The sequence below is a fragment of the Bufo gargarizans genome, unplaced genomic scaffold (assembly GCF_014858855.1).
Source record: "Bufo gargarizans isolate SCDJY-AF-19 unplaced genomic scaffold, ASM1485885v1 fragScaff_scaffold_782_pilon:::fragment_2:::debris, whole genome shotgun sequence".
Lineage (NCBI taxonomy): Eukaryota > Metazoa > Chordata > Amphibia > Anura > Bufonidae > Bufo > Bufo gargarizans.
In genome coordinates this window covers 985,109-1,011,481 of record NW_025334188.1, presented here as the reverse complement: position 1 = coordinate 1,011,481, position 26,373 = coordinate 985,109, and the positions used below count along the sequence as shown (strand labels likewise).

Below are 26,373 nucleotides of genomic sequence, written 5' to 3'. Positions count from 1 at the left end.
GTGAAATATTTTGTAACTTTTAGATCATCATAAATGCCCCTTTTTTTGTGGTTTTCCCAAATTCCAGCTATTACATTGTGCAGTGGTAATGAGTAGAGTTGTTCACTCAATGAACACACAATTGTCCTATAAGCCTGCAGATCTGTGTTTTTGGAAGCAAATAAAACTTAGACCGGTCGTGACCTCCATCTAGTCCGCTGCAGTTTTTTCCCCCCTAGGCACCATTTCCTGAGCAATAAATACCACTAGTTTCGGCTCTCTTTGGGGTTCTCCCTCCTGATGTCAGTGTAGGTGCCTTTGATGTTTAAGGTTTTGAGGTGCAAGGCACCAGGGTCCCTTGGTGCAGCTGCAGCAGTGCAGGAAACAATGAAGCCAGGATAACATTATTTACAGTTCTCAGCATGCAATGGACTGGCAGATATTATAGAAATGCATTTTACACATTTCTTACAGGTGACACAGCTGTACAGGTAGCTAATAGGCCAAGATATTCCTTTAAAGCAATATCCCTTACGCTGCACTTCTATGGCTCAAATCTTGTAAAATGCATCCGGCATAGGGTGTAGAACCTCTCCTTTATGCAATGTTACCACAGGGTGGACTCGAAACGTCAGACTTTGCACCTTTTTTTAACAGGTTTCTGTACTTATAGTATAAATCCACACTACCCTCTCTGGGATGTGGATATTCTTTTACACAGAGGGCTAATCTGCACCAATATATGTATAGGCACTGGATGAAAACTCCTGAAGAAGTGTGCTGTAGCGCTAATACTTCCTCTTTCGACACTTTGGGGGCACATTTATTAAGACTGGTGTTTTAGATGCCGGTCCTAATAACCCCTATACCTGGCAGTGGATCCGCTGGAGTTATGAAGAGGTGCAGGCCTCTACATAAGACCATTTAGACCATTTTCTTTGTCTAAAACAGGTGTAGAAAGTGGTATAGGAGACTGGCCTACCGGCCCGTCCCCTTCCGCCGCCCACTCCACGCCCACTTTTTTAGACCTTGGTGTCGCAATCTGCACCAGAAATATTCCTAAATTAGGGATATTTCTGTTTCATAAATGATCCCCCCTTATCTCTACAGAGCTTCTACTCTGTACCTCTCTCTCTCTGGCCTGCTTTTCCAGGTAAAGTTCTTTATGGCCTTAGCCTGGCTGGTACCTAGCTTGTGTGTCAGCACTACATTTTACATCCACTCTCTTTGCTGTCCAGGCACCAACTCACACTTAGACTTTAGATTGCTCTAAATTGCTCATTCCCTATGGGGAAGGGAAACACCTCCACCTAGTAGCTGATAGGTGTAACTATGGCCTATCAATACCTTGTGCACAGAAACTACTACTGTTAATTTTAGGTAGGTTTTAGGTAGGTCAGTAGGTAGGTCAGTGGTCAATGAGGAAGGGGTGATAACAAACCCTGAAACGCCCCTAATGGACACTGACATCTGCTGAAGGACCGCATGTACCCGAATCTACCCTGATTGACTATAGACCCAACGCGCATTTCAACAGGACTATAGTAGGAGTGTGATACGTACACTTTCAAACAAAGTCCAGTGCGGAAGGGGGAGCCTGCAAACTCACCAAGTGCCGGCTCTTACATCTACAGAGCGGCACCTGGAAGTCAGAGAGGGGAACGGGACAAGTGCTTTATAGGTCCGAATATAAGCATCTATTGTACCGGCACAGCAGCGAAGATCTTATAGGATACGGCCATCATAATCACAGCTGAACAGTGAGTACAGCGGGACGCCGCACAAACAAATCACTGCAACTGACAGCTGTGTTTTATTATCGTTTCCATTTGGAGGAGACTTCAATTGTGGGGTCCATATACCCCAAAGGGACAGTCCCATTGTTCATTAACTTATTGACTAGAGGGACATCCAGTAAGAGGACTTTTTTTTCCCAAACCATTCAGAGGACATCGCTTTTTAGAGTATTAGATATTTTAACAGCAAGTACTTTTATTAATCCGAATTTTAATGATATATTGTATCAGTGTATAGATAATATGTATAATATATAATTGTTCGTTAATGTTATATACCTTGTATCAATAAATTGTGTGGTTGAATATATTTAGAGTGTACAATATATTATTTTCCCCATTGGCTTGCTAACAGTAAAATAGATGGTGCCATATGCTTGGTATGAATGTATCATGGGGTTGTAAATTCTGCAATCTATAGGAATGTATAGGAATTCTCAGTTATTGGTCCTTCAGGAATATCTATGAGAACATCACTGAATTAATTGGTTGGGAATAAAGAAAATTTCTTATTTAAATTATACAGCTTTGCATCCACTCTCCTGCTGTCACCAAATGCTGCTTTTGCAGACAGAGCCGTGATGATCTAGTGACAGCTGGGCAGCATACAGTTACAGAGCGCTGCACATGGCATCTGAAGCTTTTGTTAGTGCTGCACCTGACATTAATACAGGCCATTATAGCCCTGTGCATGATCAGCTATTATTCTACATGAAGGCTGTAATAACTGTTGTAATGAAATTTTCTTTTACTTGCAGAGTCAAGCTGAGGCACATTATAAAGGGAATCGACATGCTCGAAGAATTAAAGGGATTGAGAATGCCAAAACCCGACAGAAAGAGGGAGGGCAAGACGGAGAAAGAAACACGCCTATGATCAGCCCTGTGCCCAGTGCCAGCGAGAGTGATACAGACAGCAAAGGTGACTGAGATGTTACATTACATCTCCTTTCCTTAATCATCCATGTCAGAACATAGTTGTTGTCATTAGGTTTGCCCGTCAGCGTAATGTGCAAATAGGCGATGTGACTGCAAACAATGTCAGTGCATCTCATCTTCAGAGCATTTACCCACCATGTTTGGACAACCTCCAAGTGCAAGCAAGGTTGACTGCTTCACCATGCTGTACATCTAGCCAGAAATGTCCTTCGGGATATAACTTTACAGCTAAGCAAAGCCTTCCTTCAACCAGGGCAAGAATTCAGTTTCCCGGTCTCATCCCGTATGTGAGTACCAGTCGGTTTATTGGGGACCCCTCCCTGCAACTAGTGATACGACTACGGTATTACAAATGAACAATTTTCTAATATACATCTATTTTAAAGTTGGCTCCCAGACTTTTAATACATACAGTAGCCTCTCCCTAAAGAAAAAAAAAATGGTACGGCCCATTTTAATCCCGTAAAATGCATCTATAGGAGAGCTGGACAGGACTAAATATGGTGTCAGTCATGTGAGCCGTCACGTGCAGTGATGGCCAGTTCGCAGTGTTCGCCGACAAACACATACGATCTGCCATCTTTATTCCCAAGTCCGGCGATGCAGAGGTAAGTCCTTACCTGTGCCTGCGCCGCGAGCCGCTCTGATACACATGCGGTCAGCGGGAGCAGGCAGTTCCGAGAACCGCCCGATGAAGGACTTACATCTGCATCGCTGGACTTGGGAATAAAGATGGCAGATCGCATGTGTTTGTCGGCGAACACTGCGAACTGGCCATCACTGGTCACGTGTCCCTCACAAGTGTCATGTGACCTGGCTTTCAGTTAACTGCCCAGGTAACAAACAAGTGAATAGCAGTGTATTGAGGAGCAGAACATGCTCAATATATATTGTATCACTGTCTGCAGCAGCTCTTCAACATCATGTCTTTCAGTGTCTGTGTACAAACAGATCTGTATGTGTGTGTTGTGTTTGTTTTTTAACACTAAACTTTATTAACAACATGACAACAACTAGAGACAGGCAGACATTTTACATCATCTAGTGACAGGCAGCCATGTAAATACACAGAGTGATGTAGTTAAAGTAATAACCACGATAAAATAATTATTCCTACACTAGTCCTATTTACTTATCACCTGAATGTGTCTTGTGTGCTGACCCAGCGCATGTATGTCATGTAACACTGCTTCTTACTGAATATCCTGGATTATTTGACATGAAGAGTGCCCCATGATTAATACCATGTTTCAGTGAGGTCATGGATACATTACACAGGACTAATACATGATCTATACGATTCTACTGCATATAGGGATCAACTGCCTAATATAAGAAAGGTATCTATGCAGAGTTTTAAAAACATGTATATTAGAAGATTGTGTGATTTCCGATTATATAAATAAATGAATGCAAAAAATAAAATCTGGAATATTCCTTTAATTAGTTATTAATCATATTCAGTTAATTCAACAGATATGCACAAGGATAGTTTTGCAGACGATATAAATAGGCACAAATATACAGTACACCACTAAATTGACTCAACAGCACCATAATGTGTTCTGGATCATATCAAATCTTAATGGTGCTCCTCAGGGATCTAATTTGAAGGGCATGGGAAATGTAGTTGCTTTGACACCGGGGAAGATGTAAAATTGTGGCATCCTATACAGAGGTTTATACATAAAGACTTTCAAACAGTTTCCATATGGGCCTGATATGACATAGCATTAACACCTTGCTTCCCAAAGTTCTTGCCAAGTTGGCATTATGTAGCTTAATTGTTTGTCTCTTTGTAATTTAATGTATCTAATATCTAAGTATCTAATATGTGAGAGGCATAAAGTATGTACGGCAAGTATATGAGAAGAGCGTGTGCGGCATGTATCTTATGTGTAAGAGGCATGTGTGTGGCAAGTATCTAATATGTGAGAGGCTGGATTGGGTTCCACTGCTTTATGGGCCTCTGTGCATCTGAACCTGCTGCACAGGTGGTACGTCTACCCCTGTAATAAGCATATTTTAAACAAAAACTTCTAACAGAACATCATATAATATCTATATCTGTCCATACATTGAATAAGTGAATAAATGGCTCAGAATCATCAATTCCTAATTGCAAAATGTTTTATTTAGTACAATTCCTAGCAGCAGTGGGGCCCCGTCATTTTGACATCTGCACAGATGCGATGTCTTCCTCTTAAAGGGGATTTCCAAGACTTTAATACTGATGACCTATCCTCTGAACACTCGAGACCCCCTCCAATTAGCAGTGGAGAAAACACCGGCGCTCGCAGTAGTGCAGTGGCCTTCTCGCTGCTTTCCCTAGGCTGAGTGACGACACGTTCATCGGACACATGCTCTAGGCACAGCTCAACCCCATAGAAGTTAATGGGGATGAGCTGCGATACCAAGCACAGGCGGTGTAGAATGCACAGCCTTGTGCTTGGTGGGCAGAGAGAATGCCATGGCAGTCACAAGAGAACCGGTGTCTTCTCAAACAGCTGTTCGGCCCCCACTGATCAGATACTGATGGCCTGTTCAGAGGACAGGTCATCAGTATTGAAGTCTCGAAAAACCCTTTTAACAAGGTGGATCTTCTCACCTGAGACATATCACTGGTACAAAATTAAATTTTTGACGATCCCCTAATCCAAAATACATGTGTGACAATTCTAACCTATATGTATTTTTATTAAATAAGTGCTACATGGGTTTTGTAATCATTGCTCCTTTTTTCTTTATGTTTGGGAAATTTATTCTCTCTAGAGGTCCTGTCAACAGGCACTTTCAGCCAAGACTTGTTCAGATTTACTGTCAAGTGTTAACATTTGGCACTGGTTTCTATGTGCTAGTGCTACAGCCAAATGGTGATGATGCCTATGACATAATCTTCACCTTACATAAACCTAGCATGGAGCTTGAATCATGTAACATTTCATTCGATGTAATGGACCTTCAGAATATGACCTTTCATGTAGGTACCAACAAAGATTAATGTAGACGACTCATGGCTGGATGAATGTGTACATCTTGAACTCACACTACATCTTCGTAGCTGGCATTGTCATTCTGACTCTGCTTAAAAATGGTCTTGGCTTTTTCCATTGAATATAATTCCTACAATCTGTTCCGGGCTGTGAGGTGCTTTTATATGTTTAGCTTTGGCTTCGAGACAACAGGAAAGGCGTATGCCTAAGCTTAAAAGAGTTAAATGTGTAATTATTTCTCTAGATTTGGCCACTTATTGAATGTTGGATAAATTTCCTTAGAGGCATAGTCACCAAAAAGCATCTTTTCAAGTCCTATATCCCTCAAAACAAAGGATCATGTTCCTCGTACCCTCACTTTTATTAAGCTGAACATGTGCATCTTATTATGTTTAATTGTGTGCCGTGAGGTTTGTCTCTCTTTATATGAACTTAGGACATTTATGAAATCTGTTACAGAAGTTTTGAGGTGTTAAATTGTCTTATGTTTTGGTGTTCGCAACAATTTGCACAAAATGTAATGACTTTTGGCTTCACACCCCCCAATAGAAGTTGGTCTGTTTTGGAAAAAATTGATCTCTTTTAAAGTGCATTTATGACATGTGACACATGCCTCAAAATGTTGCAGCCAGTTGCAAAGTACGTCAGCTAACCCCCTGGAGTACAATCATTACACGTGTGTCGAAATTATAAAACCCATGAGCCATCTCATAACTTTGGCGCAGCACAAATGCCCACCTCAATACATCATCCATATTCAATTCAATTAGCCATCTTACTTATGAGGATTTCCATACAGTCATATACTGTAGCAGTAATGGGTGTGAGCCGTGTATGCATCCAGGTATAGCGGTAACATGGAATAAGTTCTGTTTTTATGAAGGGCATATGGCTGTATTATGTCATAATAGAAAATGAAATTGCCTCAGCAGCGTTGGACCAGATTGTACTTGTGTGAAATGCGTGGATTCTCTTGCGTGCCGTTGAGTCTATGTCCTCTCCAAACTGTTTTATGACATTTACTCTGAATGGTGTTGAAGCCTGCCAAGTGTTCCAGACACGTTCTGCAACATGAAATTCCCTCTGACGGTCAATAAGAGACCATAAAATATTTTATTGCTGAGGCATAGTTCTCCCATTTTGTCCTAAAATAAACTACAGTACTTTAGTCAATCCCTGGATGGAGAAACGAGGTGCATGTGTTTCTAGATCCATTCTGTGTATCTTTTTCCTGCATCATATTCTTGCACAATCTATTGGCGACATTTGGGCGGATATATTAGTAAATGGACGAATTCTTACAATACACTGTAATATTGGATAGGGGAAGCCTGGCATCTGCATTTGCCGGATTTAGCTCTTGGAACCCTTTCCTCAGGATAGCCCCATTTTTATTCCAAGAAATTATTTTGTTCTGTTTTTGCTAATTTTTTATTCCAAAACCTCTCAGTTCTTATATGACTCTATATTAGGTACAGTATGTGTTTCAAACTCTGAAGTATTGGGATCCTTCTATACGCCCTTTTGTATGGGTCACGGACTGGTGTTAATTTATATTTCTCCAGACTGGTATATCTGTAAGTAGCAGGATGCTACAGACGGCACTTCATTCTAATCCACTGCTAGGGTACGGCCACATGGTCCAGTTTCTGCATGCAGTTTTGGAAGCCAAAACCAGGATTGAAATAAATAAAAAAGAGAAGTCTTCCCTGTCTGGTGTACTTTCTCTTCTTTTATGATCCACTCCTAATTTTGGTTATCAAAACTGCACCAGAAACTTGAGCATACGTCTATACTTCTATGCGGTGCAGTCCTTTTACGATGTACGGTATCTTTCCTATTGACATTACTGTAACCTGGGGACCAGTGCAGGAATCCAGCAAAAGGCAACCGTCATATGCAGTCTATGTGGCATTGTCTTCAGTTTCATTCATTCACGTGCCAGCATGATCAAACCTAGTAACCAGGCATAATGCCTAGTAGGGTTGATCATGCTGAGTGCAATAACCCCTCTCACAGCAATCCAATGTGTAGTTTTCGAGAAATTCATAATGTTATTTTATACTTATGTGGTGCACAGAGCACTGAGGAGTAGACCTAGCCGCTTGGAGCATCGCTTCGCCTCCACCTTTCACCCTTTGCCATTCCTTTTCCCCTAATGATTGACAGGGCCAGGCAAGCTCACTGTTCGGAAGCCTGGCATCCAAATCTTCCCCTTTGGACAACCCCTTTAAGGTTACACATAGAATTTAGGATTTTATCTAAAGTTATTTGCAGGATAGAAATTCATTGGCAGTACTGGATAGTATCTGGCTGTGCAGGGACACACTCATCTGAACCCTCATTGCAAACTGCTAGCAATTAATTAATAAACCTCTACTGGGAATAACAGAGGAATGGCACACTATAGAGCCATATGAAAAGATGCTTCAGAATTATCATTACATGGAATGCAAGTTGTTACTAAAGCAGACATGTCGGGAGAGGTGGTAGGTCCTCTTCAAGATGTTTTCCATTTCCCTGACTAAGACAACTTTCTAGGTCATATGTGTGTGAGCTCAGAGGGAGATTATTTGTCTCTGCACATATGGGTGACGTGCTGAGCCAAGAGCTTTCTGCAGTGCATGTTCCGTGCTCTCAGTATCCTCTCCGTTCTTGTTTATTTGTTGCTTTAAACATTCCTTCGTTCCCTTCTCTTATTCAAGGCTTATTCTGCTATTCACTAAGATACTGAATTCTGATATATTTGACCCTATTGCCTCAACATAGACATTAGGGTTGACATTCCATATTTCTTCTGCATTGAGGGCAACACTTTATTAACCATAAACGTAATTCCCATCATTAATTGTGACCTTGCTGAATTCATACCATCATAGCATGAACGGTGCTTTCTACTTGCAAAATCCTTTCAGTCACTCATCATCTAAAATTGAGTAATGGCTCTTGACTCTACAGGGAAGTTTTCTACACAACTCCTTTTAATGTTAGTTTATTTGTCCCTAAAGATCTGTATTTGCCTTAGGGTTCTATTCCTTATTTAAAGGGGTTTTCCAAGCTCCTGATATTGGTGACTTATCCTTAGGAAAGGTCATTAATATCCAATTGGTGAGGGTGCATTAAAATGCTACCCCACCGATCAGCTGTTCCCTCCAGCCTTCGGCACTAGAACTAGTAATGTGAATGAAACAGGAAGCACAGCTCCATTCAAAGTGTAGTGGCCGTGCTGGGTTACTGCAACTTAGCTACCATTGAAGTGAATGGGATATGTTCTGCAGTAACCAGGAATGGTCACTACACTTTGAACGGAGCTGTGCTTCCTGTCTCATTCAAGAGCTAGTTCCATCACTGGAGGCTGCAGGGAACAGCTGATCATGGAGGCGCCTTCACCGATCAAATATTAATCACCTATCTTGAGGATAGGTCATCAATATCAGGATCCTGAAAACCCCTTTAATAAGAGAAGAGCCTTATTATAAAGGGAATGTGTCTGTTAGGCTGGCGGCTCATGTGCGCCGCTGTCCTGCTGTCCAAAGAAGCACAGGCATCGCTCCATTCTCCCTGTGCGTACTGGGACTAATACTCAGTGAAAGGCGATTCAGACATCAATCCAAGAAAGGATTCTTTACAGTTACAGTAGTCACACTATGCCCAAGAGGTAGTAATGGCAGATGCCAGCTGACAAGATGAGGGTAGACTGCTGTTCCAGACACAGCTTATCGCCAAAAGTGGCGCTGTTTCTGGAAACAAAAGCAGGCACTGATTTTTATTCCTTGACAACCCCTTTAAATCTCAAATAGTAATGCAGGTTAAACTAAATTCTTTATGCACAAGGTTGTCTTTCTTATGCTACCTGGGATGAGGTTGTATTTTATATTACGCATTGAGCTGGTTGGCTTTCCTTATAGACTGCACCCTGACATTAGACAGATGGTGAATGAGCCATTAGTTCTGGACATTCTCCTTCTGTGTCATATAAACCTGGTTGACTGCCCTATATACTGTAAATGTCATGGTGGAGGAGATGAGCTCAGTTAGAGGAATCTCTTAGTGTTAGGTTTGGATGCAGATTTATTAATCCCATTCTGGTCACAGCACGCCCTCCTTGTTTCTCACATCCACCCTTGCACATTGAAGCCTCACTGTGTGATGTCTATTCAGGCTCTGTCTTTTGTGCCTAAACACATACTGCGAACCTATATATATTCCTGTTTGAGAACCAGAGCAAAAATAGCAGAGATATCAAACAATAAAACTGCTTTGAAAGCCACGTTCCTTTTTTTCCCAAGTTGAGATGATGCTATTTTTACCCGAGTTTTGTAACCTGGAAAGTTTCCTCAGAGCCGTCCGTCCTTGCCTCCATTGCTGGAATAAATCACCGCTGTCATTTCTTACTTTTTCTAGTGAACTTTTTAATACGTTGGCTCATTACACGTAAATGATCATGATGTTCATAACATTTCGCAGCTCTGTTTTCACTCACATGGTTCTGCTTATCAGGCCCTTATTTCTTGCTAGACTCTTGCACAGATGGTAAAAGATCATTTCTCTAGCTGATAGACTGACCATGTCTACTAAGCTGCAGAAGGCTTCATTATGTTGTCAAGGAAATGAAGTTTAGACAGCTGCAGGGAAATTATATACTTATAGTAAATGTCCAGAACCGGGACTGGTGGACATCTTGCTCCACATAGAGGAGTGCTGGTAGCATATATCAATATGTGCTGCATGTACTTTTTCTCTGTACTTTCACACAACAATCCATATGAAAATGAGCAGGTAAGTGCACCGAGGGCGGGTCCAAGCCAAGCACCCTTACTCCTCCCTCCCTCTCCTTATGACAGGGCCAGGCAACGTGACTATGCAAGGGCCTTTCAGTCAAGAAGAGGGAGGAACAAGGCTGCATAGAATGGCCTGGACCATGTCTCATTTGCATATGGATTAAAAGTACCTTTTCTCCAGAATGAAGAAACGTATCAGTAAGTGAAAAGTACAATTACATTCAGCTTACTTAGTGCGGTGTGTGGAGGCATGAGGCAGAGAGGATGGGAGTGGTGTCTTTGCATATAGTGAGATCTATTAAGCTTAAAGTTTCCTATCATACTAAAGGAACAGCCTGATCAGCCGTTTAGCGAGTGTGCTATATTAAGCAGTTGCCAATATAGTGAGAGTGAGATGAACAAGTTGCATCCCTTAGTTGAGATGGGAAAGATTGAGCAGATTATAAGAAAGAAGCTTAACCCTCCTCCTCTAATACACAGTCTTGGGAAAGTATACATGGTGACAGTAAAAACTGTGCTTGACATATTCAATGCCTCTGTGAACCATCTGCAAAACTGCTTCAGTAAAATACAGTGAACTTGTTGCATTAAACTCTGCCTTCTTACTGCACTACACACCCACCTTCATCACCAACACACCACATTACCAGCCTGTCTGCTGGATCCCTGCCTTGCACCTGAAAAACCAGTTACAGCAAGGACAACTCTACTACCATCAGACAGAGAGCCCCACAATCTAAATGTGCCCTGAGGGAAGAAAAGATGCACCCTCCTATCACTGCACTTCCCAGGTAGCATGGAGTGAAAGCTGCAACCATGTCTACCACTACTTCCATCCTCCCTACCACCCCTGCAACTCAATGCACCAATATCTCTGCAATGTACAACTGTGTGGTGTGGTTTTTAACAGATGGTCAGTCTATATAATGTGGTAGGGCACCTGAGGCAAATAACCCAATCCATATGGAGTGAAGTCCATGGCCTAAAACGTGCATTGTCTTCATTGGCTTCTTGTCCATGGCTGTCCCTTTTAAAGGTGCTCTACTAGTGCATCCAGTATTTCTGCAGACAGATTTCCATTGACAGTATTGTAATGTAAGAGCTGGCAAAATGTACAAAAGGGTAAGTGAGCATACCAATGTATTTTTTTCCCCCTCTAGTTACCTAGTAAATTGTAAGGAAATATTGTAGCAAACTGACTTGAAGTGAATGTCTATGTGCACCTTTTAACATGTCATTTTTGCATCCATTATTCTGTATTGGTTAGGCTAGTTTAACACTAGTCTTTAGATTCTGGCAGGCTGTTCTGGCAGCGAACAGCCTGCCAGATCTCTCTGCATGAACCTCTCCCTCTGGCCCCATTAACCATAATGGGGATCAGCGGAGATCCGTCCGCATTCCGGCCAAATGTCTGCATATTTGCAGAAATGCGACCGGATCTCCGCAGGTTCCCATTTTATATTTTATATTTAATGGGGCTGGACGGGGATGTTCAATGCCAGAATGCAGAGAGATCCGGCCGCATATTCCCTGCCAGAACAGCCTGCCAAATCTAAAACACTAGTGTGCAACTAGCCTTAGCCTTCTAATATTTTGCGGCAATCAGAACAATTTCCTCATCTAAATATCCAAATACCCTGTTATAACCTAAACAAGTGCTCTGGGGGAATATGGAGAGAAACGTTTTGTTAAACATGAGGCTGTAGGGATAAAAAATAAAATAAAAAATGAATTACTGACCAAGGCCCACTGCTGCTTTTCCAAAACTGCTCTTTCCCCCACTGCTCTCCACTTCTTGTTCTGACTCAAAACACAGGAGCTGCGTTGGAGTGGCAGCAGCGGGAATTAGTGAGGGTGAATAATGCTTTTTTTTTATATTTTTAACCCCATGTAGCCTTTTTTAGATCACATTTAGATTGAATTCAGTCTCCACCAGAGGGAGCAAAAGTTTTCTGTTTTATTATTTAGTATATTGTATAAAAGTAAGCTCCTAAACTGATCTTAGTGAGAAATGCAAGCAGGAATAATGACATGTTTATTTCTGTATCTATGTACGGGATTTGGAGTTTGTGAAAAGAAAAAAAAAAGTATCATAGCAGCTATATAGATATTTGCATATATTAAAAAGTTAAAATAAAACTAAATTTTAAAGGAGGGAAATTCTCTTTAAGGCTACTTTCACACTAGTGTTTTTGCTGGATCCGGCAGGGTTTAGCAAAAACGCTTCCATAACTGATAATACAACCATCTGCATCTGTTATGAATAGATCTGGTTTTATTATCTTTAACATTGCCAAGACAGATCTGTCATAAAAAGTCAATGGTTGGACGGATCCATTTTTGATTGTGTCAGATTGTGTCAGAGAAAACGGATCCGTCCCCATTGACTTGCATTGTGGGTCATGACGGATCCGTCTTGCTCCGCATCCCATGAAGGAAAGAAAATCGCAGATTGCTACGGTTTGCTCTTCAGTATGGGAACGCAACCAAACAGAACACAATGCTTTTTGGAGCATTCTGTTCTGTTCAGTTACATTTTGTCACATTGACAATGAATGGGGACAAAACGGAAGCGTTTTTCTCTGCTATTGAGATCCTATGACGGATCTCAATACTGGAAAATAAAAACACTAGTGTGAAAGTAGCCTAAGGTGAAGGTTTAAAAATAAAACCAGAATATTTCTGAAAAATGGATGGTAACTAGAAGTAATAATAAATGGGTTGTTCCATGTGGATAAATATGGCATATCATTCATCGTTCAGTCGCAATTCAGTTGTGCTTAACTCTTTGCGACCCCATGGACCACAGCACGCCAGGCCCCTCTATCTTCCACTGTCTCTCGAAGCTTGCCTAAGCTCATGTTTGTTGCTTCCATGATACTGTCCAGCCATCTCATTCTCTGCCGTCCCCTTCTCCTTTTGCCTTCGATCTTTCCCAGCATCAGGGTCTTCTCCAATGACTCCTGCCTTCTCATTATGTGTCAAAAGTATTTCAGCTTCAGCTTCAGTATTGCTGCTTCCAATGAACAATCAGGGTTAATTTCTTCAAGGATTGGTTGATTGAATCTTCTTGCAGTCCATGGAACTCTCAGAAGCAGTGATGGACAGTTTGCATGGTTCGCCCACAAACACATGCGGGCTGCCATCTTTTTCCACAAGTCCGGCGAGGCACAGGTAAGCCCTTACCTGTGCCTGTGCGCGAGCTGGTCTGAAAACAAGTGCGGTCAGCGGGAGCAGGCAGTTCCGAGAACAGCCACCGGGGGCCTTCATCGGGTTGTTCTCAGAACTGCCTGCTCCCGGTGACCGCATTTGTTTTCAGCCGGACTTGTGAAAAAAGATGGCAGCTTGCATATGTTCGCAGGCAAACCATGAGAACTGGCCATCACTGCTCAGAAGTTTTCTCCAGCACCACAGTTCGAAGACGTTGATTCTTCTAAGCTCAGCTTTCCTTATGGTTCAGCTCTCACAACCATACATTACTACAGGAAAAACCATGGCTTTGACCATATGAACATTTGTTGACAATGTGACATCTCTGCATTTAATTACACTGTCCATGTTTGTCATTGCCTTCCTTCCAAGAAGCAAATGTCTTTTAATTTCATGGCTGCAGTCACCATCTGCAGTGATCTTTGAGCCCAAGAAAACTAAATCTAATACTGCTTCCATTTCTTCCCCGTCTATTTGCCAGAAGGGGATGGATCCTGATGCCATGATCTTAGTTTTTTTTTATGTTGAGATTTAGGCCAACTTTTGCACTCTCCTCTTTCACCCTCATCAAGAGGCTCCTTAATTCTTCCTCGCTTTCTGCCATAAGAGTCATAACATCTGCATATCTGAGGTTGTTGACATTTCTTCCAGCAATTCTGATTCCAGCTTTTGCTTTATCTAGTCCAGCATTTCGCATGATATATTCTGCATATAAGTGAAATAAATAGGGTTATAATATACAGCCTTGTCGTATCATTAGTATTTGCCATAAATGTATAATAGGTGTGGATCCCACCACTGGGGCCCGTTCTTATTTCAAGAATGGAATGCAAGCCACACATGAATAAGGGTGTCCTCTACATTCACTGCTATGGTACTTTTGAAAATAACCAAATGAGCATGCTTATATATATATATATATATATATATATATATATATCTTACCAAACATTCCCTTGTTAACGCCTGACTAAGAGTAGTTAATAATTTTTCATCCAGCAGATTTCCTTTATTTTCTCCATTTCACCATCAACAAGAACATTCTGGTCTGATAAATTCTTGCTCTGTTCCCTCTAAGCTAAGCTGAGTCTGGAAATGATCAACCTTAGCATCTAATGTGCTAGATAGGTATTCACTGTTTGTCAATGTTGGCTTTAAAATTAAAAGGGTTGCAAAAGATTAGAAAAGCATGGCTGCATTTGTCCAAAAGCAAGGTCAATCCTGTCCACAAGTTGTCACACCCATTCACATCAATGGACTTGAAATGCAATACCAGAACTGATGGAAAGCTGTTTCTAGAAGAAAGATGACATGTTTTCCTAACCCCATAGAACCCCTTTAAGGGACGTGTTGTCATATTTTGACCACTAAAGAGCTATTCCCATCTCAGACATTGGGTGCATATCCTAGCCATGTCTGGTAAGTGAGGGTCCCATCTCTGGGACCTGCACCTCTACTTAAAACAGAGCCCACAAAGTCTCGGAGAGCACGGCTGCCAGACATTCATTCCTATGATACCGAAAATATCCAAATGTAACACTCAGCTATTTTTGAAAGTCCCATTGAAATGAATGGGAGGCACACCAAGCAAGAGCGGACTCAGCTCTATTAACTTCTATGGGGCTGATGGAAATAGCCGAGCTGGTGCTCAGCTATTTTTGGCGCTCTCATAGAAATAAATGAAGGGCGGCTGCATATGCACGGTGCACCCTCTGGGAGTTTGCGGCATAGGTGCGGGTCCCAGAGGTGGGACTTGCATCTATCAGACATTGGGGGCATATCCTAGTGATATGCCCCCAATGTCTGAGATGGGAATAACCCTTTAACTCTTTCCCTTCTACACTGCCTGACTTAGTGGAAGTGCTGATTTTGAGGTTGCGGCCAATTACACAGCTTTTTATTTTCACAGCTGTGAATAAGTTTTTTTTACAGATGGTCTTTATACCAAGTCATGTGCAATTTCAACAATTATATGATTGTTACCAGATATAGCAATTCACCATGTTATAAAAATGTTATTCATATATCATTCTGTTGGGTTTAATATAGCCCCATGTGGCATTGTATGTTAGCTTTGACTCTTGCACTCGGCTGTTTTGTGCTCTCAGTTATGGCTTGTTCGCTGGATCCATAAAACATATACACACCCAGTGATGCAGCCAAGAAGCATGAAACCAGATTCAGTTCGTCACATAGCAACAATAATAAACATTATTGCTCTCAGTTTGTAACATGTCCTCAAACACCAGCAGAATGTCTAATTTAATTATAATAATCTATCTGGAGATCATTCTTTTTAGGAGCACTCTTCCAGCTTTTCCCCAACTCATTGATCCTAGTTATTCATCATTTTCTCTCAGATTTTAAAAAAAATATCTAAAATAAGCATACTTGATACATGTGTCTGAATGTTGTGGCTGCCAGCAGGTCCTGCTTTTTTTTTTTACAGTAAAAAACAAACAAAAAAAAAGTCCTATGTAGGGACCAAACAACCACTTAGAGGCATCAATAGTTTGGGGAACCTATTCTCAACTGTAATCGCCAGCAGTCATAGCACCAGGTTCCATCAAACTGTAATAAAAACCAGCATCCCTGTTCCTTAAAATCACCTTTAGGTACATTCTTGATGCAGTTTTGGAAGCAAAAAGCTGGAGTAAATTCAAATAATAAGTCCTTTCTGTAATTTATCCAAAACTGCATCAGGAAACTTGAATGTATATCCATACCCATACTGTACTAAAGTTTCCATTATTTTAGTGCATCCTCGTGAGATGGCCTGGATTGCAGCTATGGCATGGAACAGTATGTGCTTTGCCTATGGCATTACACATTTACAATTATTTGGTCCTGTCTTCTGTTTGGGATATATATATATATATATATATATATATATATACGAGCAGAGACCTTGTAGCACTCAGTGGGTATTTTGCTGGAGTAGGGTTCCCACCCCTTCACATCAATAAATACAAAGACTCCAGTTCAACAATATCAGATGCAACTTTTTTTATTTTGTTCAGTGCAGGTTGCTGTGGCGGGATAATGTTTCGGCAACTATGTGCCTTGATCAGACTAATGGCGCTGTTAGAAAAAGCCACGAGGAGGTAGGCGCAGTAGGGAAAATGACATGCGGATATACCGCTAGAGAATAGGAGCGTTCCTTTTCTCTAGTGGTATATCCGCATGTCATTTTCCCTACTACGCCTACCTCCTCGTGGCTTTTTCTAACAGCGCCATTAGTCTGATGAAGGCACATAGTTGCCGAAACGTTACCCCGCCACAGCAACCTGCACTGAACAAAATAAAAAAGTTGCATCTGATATTGTTGAACTGGAGTCTTTGTGTATATATACAGTACAGACCAAAAGTTTGGACACACCTTCTCATTCAGAGTTTTCTTTATTTTCATGACTATGAAAATTGTAGATTCACACTGAAGGCATCAAAACTATGAATTAACACATGTGGAATTATATACATAACAAAAAAGTGTGAAACAACTGAAAATATGTCATATTCTAGGTTCTTCAAAGTAGCCACCTTTTGCTTTGATTACTGCTTTGCACACTCTTTGCATTCTCTTGATGAGCTTCAAGAGGTAGTCACCTGAAATGGTTTTCACTTCACAGATGTGCCCTGTCAGGTTTAATTAGTGGGATTTCTTGCCTTATAAATGGGGTTGGGACCATCAGTTGCGTTGTGGAGAAGTCAGGTGGATACACAGCTGATAGTCCTACTGAATAGACTGTTAGAATTTGTATTATGGCAAGAAAAAAGCAGCTAAGTAAAGAAAAACGAGTGGCCATCGTTACTTTAAGAAATGAAGGTCAGTCAGTCCGAAAAATTGGGAAAACTTTGAAAGTGTCCCCAAGTGCAGTCACAAAAACCATCAAGCGCTACAAAGAAACTGGCTCACATGCGGACCGCCCCAGGAAAGGAAGACCAAGAGTCACCTCTGCTGCGGAGGATAAGTTCATCAGAGTCACCAGCCTCAGAAATCGCAGGTTAACAGCAGCTCAGATTAGAGACCAGGTCAATGCCACACAGAGTTCTAGCAGCAGACACATCTCTAGAACAACTGTTAAGAGGAGACTGTGTGAAGCAGGCCTTCATGGTAGAATATCTGCTAGGAAACCACTGCTAAGGACAGGCAACAAGCAGAAGAGACTTGTTTGGGCTAAAGAACCCAAGGAATGGACATTAGACCAGTGGAAATCTGTGCTTTGGTCTGATGAGTCCAAATTTGAGATCTTTGGTTCCAACCACCGTGTCTTTGTGCGACGCAGAAAAGGTGAATGGATGGACTCTACATGCCTGGTTTCCACCGTGAAGCATGGAGGAGGAGGTGTGATGGTGTGGGGGTGCTTTGCTGGTGACACTGTTGGGGATTTATTCAAAATTGAAGGCATACTGAACCAGCATGGCTACCACAGCATCTTGCAGCGGCATTCTATTCCATCCGGTTTGCTTTTAGTTGGACCATCATTTATTTTTCAACAGGACAATGACCCCAAACACACCTCCTGACTGTGTAAGGGCTATTTGACCATGAAGGAGAGTGATGGGGTGCTGCGCAAGATGACCTGGCCTCCACAGTCACTGTACCTGAACCCAATTGAGATGGTTCGGGGTGAGCTGGACCGCAGAGTGAAGGCAAAAGGGCCAACAAGTGCTAAGCATCTATGGGAACGCCTTCAAGACTGTTGGAAGACCATTTCAGGTGACTACCTCTTGAAGCTCATCAAGAGAATGCCAAGAGTGTGCAAGGCAGTAATCAAAGCAAAAGGTGGCTACTTTGAAGAACCTAGAAGAATATGACATTTTCAGTTGTTTCACACTTTTTTGTTATGTATATAATTCCACATGTGTTAATTCATAGTGTTGATGCCTTCAGTGTGAATCTACAATTTTCATAGTCATAAAAATAAAGAAAACTCTTTGAATGAGAAGGTGTGTCCAAACTTTTGGTCTGTACTGTATATATATATATATATATATATATATATATAAAATGTACGTTAGAGATGAGCAAATCAATTTGGAGTTTATTCCAAAAGTTTTGATTCTAATTAACCTGAATTTCTTGAGATCTGTTTCAGGTGAATCAGAGAGAGAGAGAGAAAGAGAAAACTATAACACTACTTTTGAAAAGAGATGTGAAATCAGTTGGAAGGAAAGCCAATTTAAATAACTTTCCCAGATATCCAACAGTTTGCAAATAAGCTTTCCTTTCAAAAGGAAAAGAAAGCTAGGCCTCTATGATGACAGCAGATGTAACATGTGCTAATCTGATATATTTTTCTCAGAAACCCAAAAGACAAATGCGTGGTCTACAATGCTCCTTACTTGAACTCACACGCTCTCCATATAGAGAAATAGTTTATCCCAGACCAAAGTCTCTCAAGCAGCTAAGCTAATTCTCTTTGCGTAGCTCTGATAACGAAACAACTGTTTGCAATTGCTGGCAATAGACACTCAGTTTTATTTTACTTTTGGAAAGGAGACTGGGTTGTATATCTCTTTCTCCTTTTAAAAGGAGACATTTAGTTTTCATTTTTTTTGGAAGGCACACTGATTTGCACATCTCTTTTCTAGAGGAGCATTATGCCTCTCAATCTCATTTATGTACAATTTGGATCTGAATTTTTTATTTTTTTTATTTGCTCATCTCTAATATGTATGTGTATTACAGTTAAGATTATTACGAGAGGTAAAGTTTAATTCACTGAAGGATACACACTTGTTTCTTTTCCTTGCGACCCTTAATATTCTTAAAAGTCTTATACCAGTAATTATTCTTTATAAATGGTATCAAAGGTTTGTACATATTCCTATCAACTTTACAAATTTCTCATTAAGCTTTAACTTTTGCACTCATTTTAAGACTATGTTTACTTGTGTCCCTTTTTATATTAGATCAACAAGGGATGGATAGCACAGACCTACTTCCTGCTGAGAGTCCAGAGACCATGATTACACATGAAAACACCATTGAAGCAGTACCTGAGTATTCACAACCTCCATCTGAGACAGCCATTGGTGACACAAAATCACTTTCTTCTGCTACTCCTGTAAACAGTGGAACAAGTTCATCTACTGCAGAGAACGATGATGACAAATCCAAGAAGTTATTGTATTGTGCCCTCTGCAAAGTATCGGTAAACTCCTTGTCCCAACTGGAGGCCCATAACAAAGGTTAGGAATGTATTCAAACACAAAAGATGTAATAATCTCAAGCAATGTAGTCCTCTGTATGACTGTAAAACAGATTTTTTTAAATATATATTTTAAGAAATATTTATGTTGTTCATCATTGTATTAGGTACAAAGCACAAAACTATCCTTGAAGCTCGAAGTGGTCTTGGTCCAATAAAAGCTTATCCACGACTTGGGGGATTGACAAATGGGTCAACTGGACCTCCAGACGCCAACACCCAGGAAAGAACGTTTCACTGTGAGATCTGTAATGTCAGAGTCACCTCTGAAGGGCAGCTCAAACAGGTAAATATTTTACCTCCAGTGATCATCCTAAAGATCTATAAGGATATACAAGTGTGTACATTCAGGTTCAGAATTTAGAATTAAAAAATATTTGTGTTTTTAGTTTTACTTACGTTTAGGTCACAAATTCCTTTACTTCCTCCCTGCTGCACGAGATAAAGTGAAAATAACTCAGACAGTCTGTGTGTCTGTATACAGAATTTGCTGGGAACTGTCCTGGACTGAGCTCTGCTCCTGCTGCAGTCCGGTCACCCGGGGCCACCTACCTGCCTGCACGCTGCCGGGGAGGATGCCGCTCATACAGGAATAATGCTTTTTGAGATCCTGGTTGCCCTCATAGTCAGGGTGCTCCTTTAATATTTTCTGTTTAGAGGAAAAATGAGACATTACCCATGGGAGATGGCTGGTGGGGCCAATAAAAAGGTGACGAGAGTGAAGAGATTCATCCCTTCAAAATCGAGACGTCTGAAGAAGAATTGAAGGATTTATTCCACCGCATTGATGAGGCCCGTTACGCTGAGCCTCTTGAGGGCAGCAGCTTCAACTATGGCTTCAACTCCAAACATCTCAAGAAAGTGGTGTATTACTGGAAGGAAGGCTTTAATTGAAAGAAGCAACTGGAAATCATGAACCAGTACCCACATTTCAAGACCAAAATTGAAGGTATCGATATCCATTTACTCCACGCAAAGCCAAAAAACCTTCTGGCTGGCCGGAGAGTTAAGCCCATCATCATGGTTCATGGCTGGCCCGGATCATTCTATGAATTCTACAAAATCATCCCCCTCCTGACGGATCCCGCCAGTCACGGTCTCAGTGATGAGCATATCATTGAGTGATCTGTCCATCCATTTTTGGGTATGGATTCTCAGAAGCCTCTCACAAGCAAGGATGTGACTCTGTTGCTTGGATCTTTTACAAGTTGATGCAGAGGTTGGGCTTCCAGGAGTTCCAAGGGAGGGGCCTGGGGATCGATTATATAAACAATCCTTGCACAGATTGCTCCCAGCAATGTCAAGGGTCTGCATCTCAACATGGTCGCTGTATTAAGTGATAGTCTGCCGGTGGTGCTCTCCATATTTCTCGGTCAGTGGTTCCCAGGGCTTTTTTGCTTTGAGCAGGAGAACCTAAGGAGGATGTTTCCCTTTATGAAGAAGTTTTTCTATTATACTGTCAAGGAGAGCGGCTACATGCACATCCAATCCACCAAGACCGATACTGTAGGATGTGGACTAAACAGGTCTCCTGTGGGGCTTGCTGCTTAAATTCTGGAGGCGTTTTCCACGTGGACAGATCCTGACTTCTGTCACTATGAGGACGGTGGCCTGGAGAAAAAAATACATCTTGGATGACCTTCTAACCAATGTCATAATATACTGGCTGACTGGCTCCATTGTGTCTTCCATGAGGTTCTACGAAGAAAACTTGGCCAACGGACTTGGCACTGCCAAGCATGACAAATTACCTATCAAGGTCCCAACTGGAATTGCTTCCCTCCCAAATAAGCTGCTGCATTGTCCCCTCCTCTGGGCCAAGCAGAAATTCCTCGACATCGTCTCTTTTAATTACATGCCACGAGGAGGCCATTTTGCAGCCTTTGAGGAGCCGAAGCTTCTGGCTAAAGGTATATCCAGCAGTTTGAAGAAAAGTGGAACAGAAGTAGAGATGCCCTCAACACTAGATGACGGAGGCAAAATGTATTGTTTCTGCTGCGGGCCGTACACAGAGAAAGGGCTTCTGCCCTCATAGCACTTAGATAGATTTATATATTTAGCACTAAGATGTTCAGATGAAAATCTGTGGAAAAAATATATAATCAAAATATATAAAAACTCTAAAATAAAATTTAAGATTGTCATAAATGACAAGTTTGCTCTGTAAAAATTAAACCCTTTTTTCATTTGTGTCTTTCAGCACATCTCAAGCCGTAGACATCGTGATGGAGTATCAGGGAAACCCAATCCTCTACTGAGTAGGCACAAAAAACAACAAAGTCTACAGGAGCTTACGGTATGTTATTTTTTTTTATTTTTTTTATTGACCAAGTAAGTAAAGTGTCTGTGAAGGTTCTCATTTATCCAGGTCATGGTCAAGTAAGTAAAGATACAAATGTAGGTTGAACTTAATGAACTGTGATTTTTTTTCAACCTGTGTAGCTATGTAACAGTACCATATTCAGTCAATTAAATAGAAATTAAATTACCCTTAAAATACTAAGTAGTAGTGGCACACTGGGGTAAATAGCATCCACTGTAGCAAATTATCCTGAAAATCCACAGTCCATTCATATAGATAAAATGCCCATCCATTTTGAAATGACTGCAATGTTTCCTAAATGGAAAGAAATTTTAAATGGACATATTTCAATTAGACATTGACAATTAGACAAGATTTGCAATGGACTTATGATTACTTGCAGATTTCTTGTATGAAAACACTGAATTAAGCAAGTTGTGGTAATGTAGAGATTTTAGCACAAAAGGCAGGCTATTCCATGTTACCTTGAGCCCTAGCCTTAGGCCTTATTTCTGAATATGGACTGAGGGGGCCCACTTGGATTGGGCTGTGTTCATACATCAGAGCTTGGACTCAGTGCAGGACACTTGGCTCTTTTGGTAACTTAGTCCAACTAAGTTTGTGACAGCCATTCATTTTAGCCATTGAATTGCCCTTAGAAGCTGTTTTTCTTGAACTCTGAATGGTATATACATTGGCATTGTTAGACAGCGTTATAGCCAGCTTACCCATCTATCACTGCTCACCGTAAGTGGAAGTTTTGGTTGTAATTCTGGCACTCTGCTCAGGAACCAGCAGGATCCCTTGACAGTCATATGACTCCTACATAAGACCATACTATATACTGTACCATGTAAAAATAGGACACACGCAATAAAAAGTTAAAGTGAACAATTAGTCAAATCAGTTTAAATATGATCAATAAATATATGCTACATTTTGGCAGAAATGGAAGCCTCTTCGATGGATAGATACACCTATTCATAAATTGGTGCTTACACAACCTCTTCTTGTGTTTTTTCCTTTCAGGCCAGTCTGGTGTTCTCTAAGGACTTTTCAAAAACGTTATCTGCAGGTCTTCTTCCCAGTCCTCTGGCAGTTGCAATGGCAGCCGCTGCTGTGTCCTCTCCATTGAGCCTACGTCCAGGTGCCACTCCTCCCCTCCTACAAGCTCCCCCGTTGACACACCACTTACTGCGACCAGCTCCTGGACCTATCAGAACTGCACATGGGACTATACTTTTCTCCCCTTATTGAGGAGGAATTGTCTACCTTCACAATGTAATACTAATCCACTGGAAGTTGAGCCTGCACAAAGAACCAGGACAGGATTTAACCAGCTGCCTCTTGCTCAGTATCTTTCCTTCCCTCAGAAACACATAGAAACTGGAACATTCTTAAAACACATGGACATTGCTTTCATAGGACACAAGCAGCAGAGGACCTCTGTGGAATGTCTGAAGGTTATTACCTACTGGGTTACTAACCAAGAACAGTGAATGAGCCATCCATTAGAAAGAGACAGGTGGCACGGGGTCTATTTTAGGGGAATGATGCTTGTAATAAATGGATGTACAGCTGGGAATAGCAATAGTTTTGGCATTTTTTGGTCTTTAGTGGACCAACTTAAATGACTCAGTGGACTGTGACTGAGAGAAAACACTGGGTCCCATGTAAACTGTTTCTGGAGTGTAAAAGAGTATACCGATGCTGCTGTGTTTAATGAAGACTTTTCTTTTGCAAAAAGGAAGTAGAAAGTAATTAATGACGTCTGACCTTCCATGCGCTCTTTTCACTGCCTAATCTACTTGTATGCTAATTTTCAATTTTTCCAGTTAGGTGTCTTTTTTCTAATAACTTCAGGGAAAAGCATATGTTCTTGATTTACAAATACAAACTCACTTTATGGTTTCACTATGTTGAGAAATTTTAGTGTTCTCTAACCACCGGAAAAGAAAAAAACATCATCTATATACTATCAATGTACAATAGTAAAGAGATTTTTCCTATGCAGTTCCCACTTGGACCACAGGTTGTCTACACTGAAGAAATTAGTCATAGATTTGTATTTGTCTTACTTAGACTTTGTTGATGGTGCAGTCTTTCCTCACCAGAGATAGGTAACATGTTCTTGTCCAGTTGCATTGGAACTACTAGCATAGCCTGTGAGCCACTTATTGGCCAGGGATGCTAGAACATTACGTTCCCCACCAGCTGAAGATCCACATGTTGCTTAACTTGCATTGAACTGTATTTTTGTTCTTTATTTCATTGCGCCCCCTAGGGGGACAAGACATAGCTAAATCTATTTCTATATAGATATATTTTTGTTGTTTCTGCATTGTTTAAGTAGGAAGGTCAAGTTACCTTCACAAAAAAATTGTCTGGTGGGTTAAACTCATTGTAAATTGGAGCAACGTGCAAATATGGTACGTTGACCAACCATATCTACTGTACATTCACACTTTGTTTTTCACATATTCAGAGTATATAATTTTTCCAACATATACATCTAACCTGTCCATATGGTATGATGTGCCTGATATGTCCTTTCTGCATACCATGGTGCGATATGAATTGACATACCTTTTTAACCAGGCACCAAGCATTGCTGACTATGCTTTTCATTACAGCAAGAAAATAGTTATTTGGTGACTTATGCAACTATTTGACTTGCAGTTGCATTAGTCCGTACCATAGGTTGACATAGATGTCAGAAAAGCATTTAGCAATGTATATGCCGAACGTGTGTGAATACAGCCTTAGTGTTTGGGCAAGAAACAAATCATACGGATAATACAGAAGGTGGAATAGCACTTTCCGATGATTGGCAATGCATCGGACCATTACTCACTCATCTTAGCTTTGCTTATACCCCTTACAGTAGAAGAAAATCCTGCCTTATGTTTTAGATAGCAGAATAGAGCAAGGAAGCTTGTGTGCCCAGTGCACATGCTTCTAGAATGAGGTACATTAACCACTTTTGAAACTACTTGCACAAACTGTTTGTCGTCTACGAAAGAGGCTTGTGTACTTTGACAATCGTTTTATTTATTTGATAGATAGATTCTTCCTAAGGACTATGCAATTGTTTTTGTGCTACTGTACATACGTATGTATTTTCCGTCTCCGTAACTTACCGTACATTAATGTATTTGTACTCCATCTCCCAGCTGCTTGTGCGAGTGAATAGAAGCAGCAGGAAAAGTGGCATTAGTCTTTAAGAAAAACCCTAAAGAACATGTACAGTATAAAAAGCAAGCACGCAATTTTAAGCTGCTCATAAAGCAAGTAGTATTAGACTGACGTAGCAATAATACAGGGACTAGCGGAAGCCATTGGATGACCATTGACCCACAGCCATTAAGAAGCCAAAGAGCTCACAATTTCAAAACCATCACACAAACATAGTAACCCATGAAATATGTATATGAATAAAGTAGCTGTCTTAAAAATTGAATTTAGTTTACTTGCGTTGAGCTCTTAGTTTTGATTCACACTCATGTCTCATGGTTTGTATGTACATGTACTGTATTTATCCATCCAACTTGCATTTAATCACTCACTGGAATCTCTGTTTCAGAGGTTATTCTACTGTCCTATTAAAACAACGTATCCGCTATCCATAGAATATGGGATGTGTCTGTTTGGTAAAGGTCTCACCCCCCCCCCCGTCACAATAACAGGGTCCTGTGCTCCCCCATTTAAATGGAGTGATGGTCATACATACACTTAGCTCCTCCATTTGCTCGCGACGGGCCGCCAGCAGCCATCTTGATTGAAGATCTCGGCCAAAATACTGTGCGTGGTGACATATGACATCACCACGCCAGCCAGCATGATGACGTAATCTTGCACAGCGCAAGATTTCACGCCAGATCTTCAAGCAAGATGGCAGCGGCCGGCCTGTCGGAAGCAAATGGTTGTTTGATTTTTTTTTTTTATTATGTTAATTTTACCACGTTTTTACACTCAGATGCCACGATCATGTATGAACGCGGCATCTGAAAGGTACAATAATGGGGCTCCCTGTCATTGCACCCGCTACTTACAAAAAATTATGCTTCACAATTTTTTTTTTTTAATTTGACAAATCAGCCGAATCGAACTTCCCTAAAATTCGCTCATCTCTAATCATGATCACCCCAGTAGTCAGACC

At 41.0% G+C, this 26,373-nt stretch overlaps 1 protein-coding gene and 1 pseudogene across 2 annotated transcripts in view; both read left to right on the top strand.

Annotated features, from left to right (window-relative positions):
• The window catches only part of ZNF385A (zinc finger protein 385A), a 244,630-nt gene extending 218,755 nt beyond the window's left edge, over positions 1–25,875 (top strand). For both annotated transcript variants that reach the window (XM_044273608.1, XM_044273610.1), the window contains 5 exons: positions 2,534–2,696; positions 19,614–19,892; positions 20,020–20,198; positions 22,113–22,208; positions 23,244–25,875. In XM_044273608.1, the coding sequence (XP_044129543.1) occupies positions 2,534–2,696; positions 19,614–19,892; positions 20,020–20,198; positions 22,113–22,208; positions 23,244–23,471 (945 nt within the window). In that variant the 3' untranslated portion in view covers positions 23,472–25,875. The remainder of the gene's footprint in view (positions 1–2,533; positions 2,697–19,613; positions 19,893–20,019; positions 20,199–22,112; positions 22,209–23,243) is intronic.
• On the top strand, positions 20,508–21,947 carry LOC122922856 (annotated as a pseudogene).
• Positions 25,876–26,373: the final 498 nt, after the last annotated feature.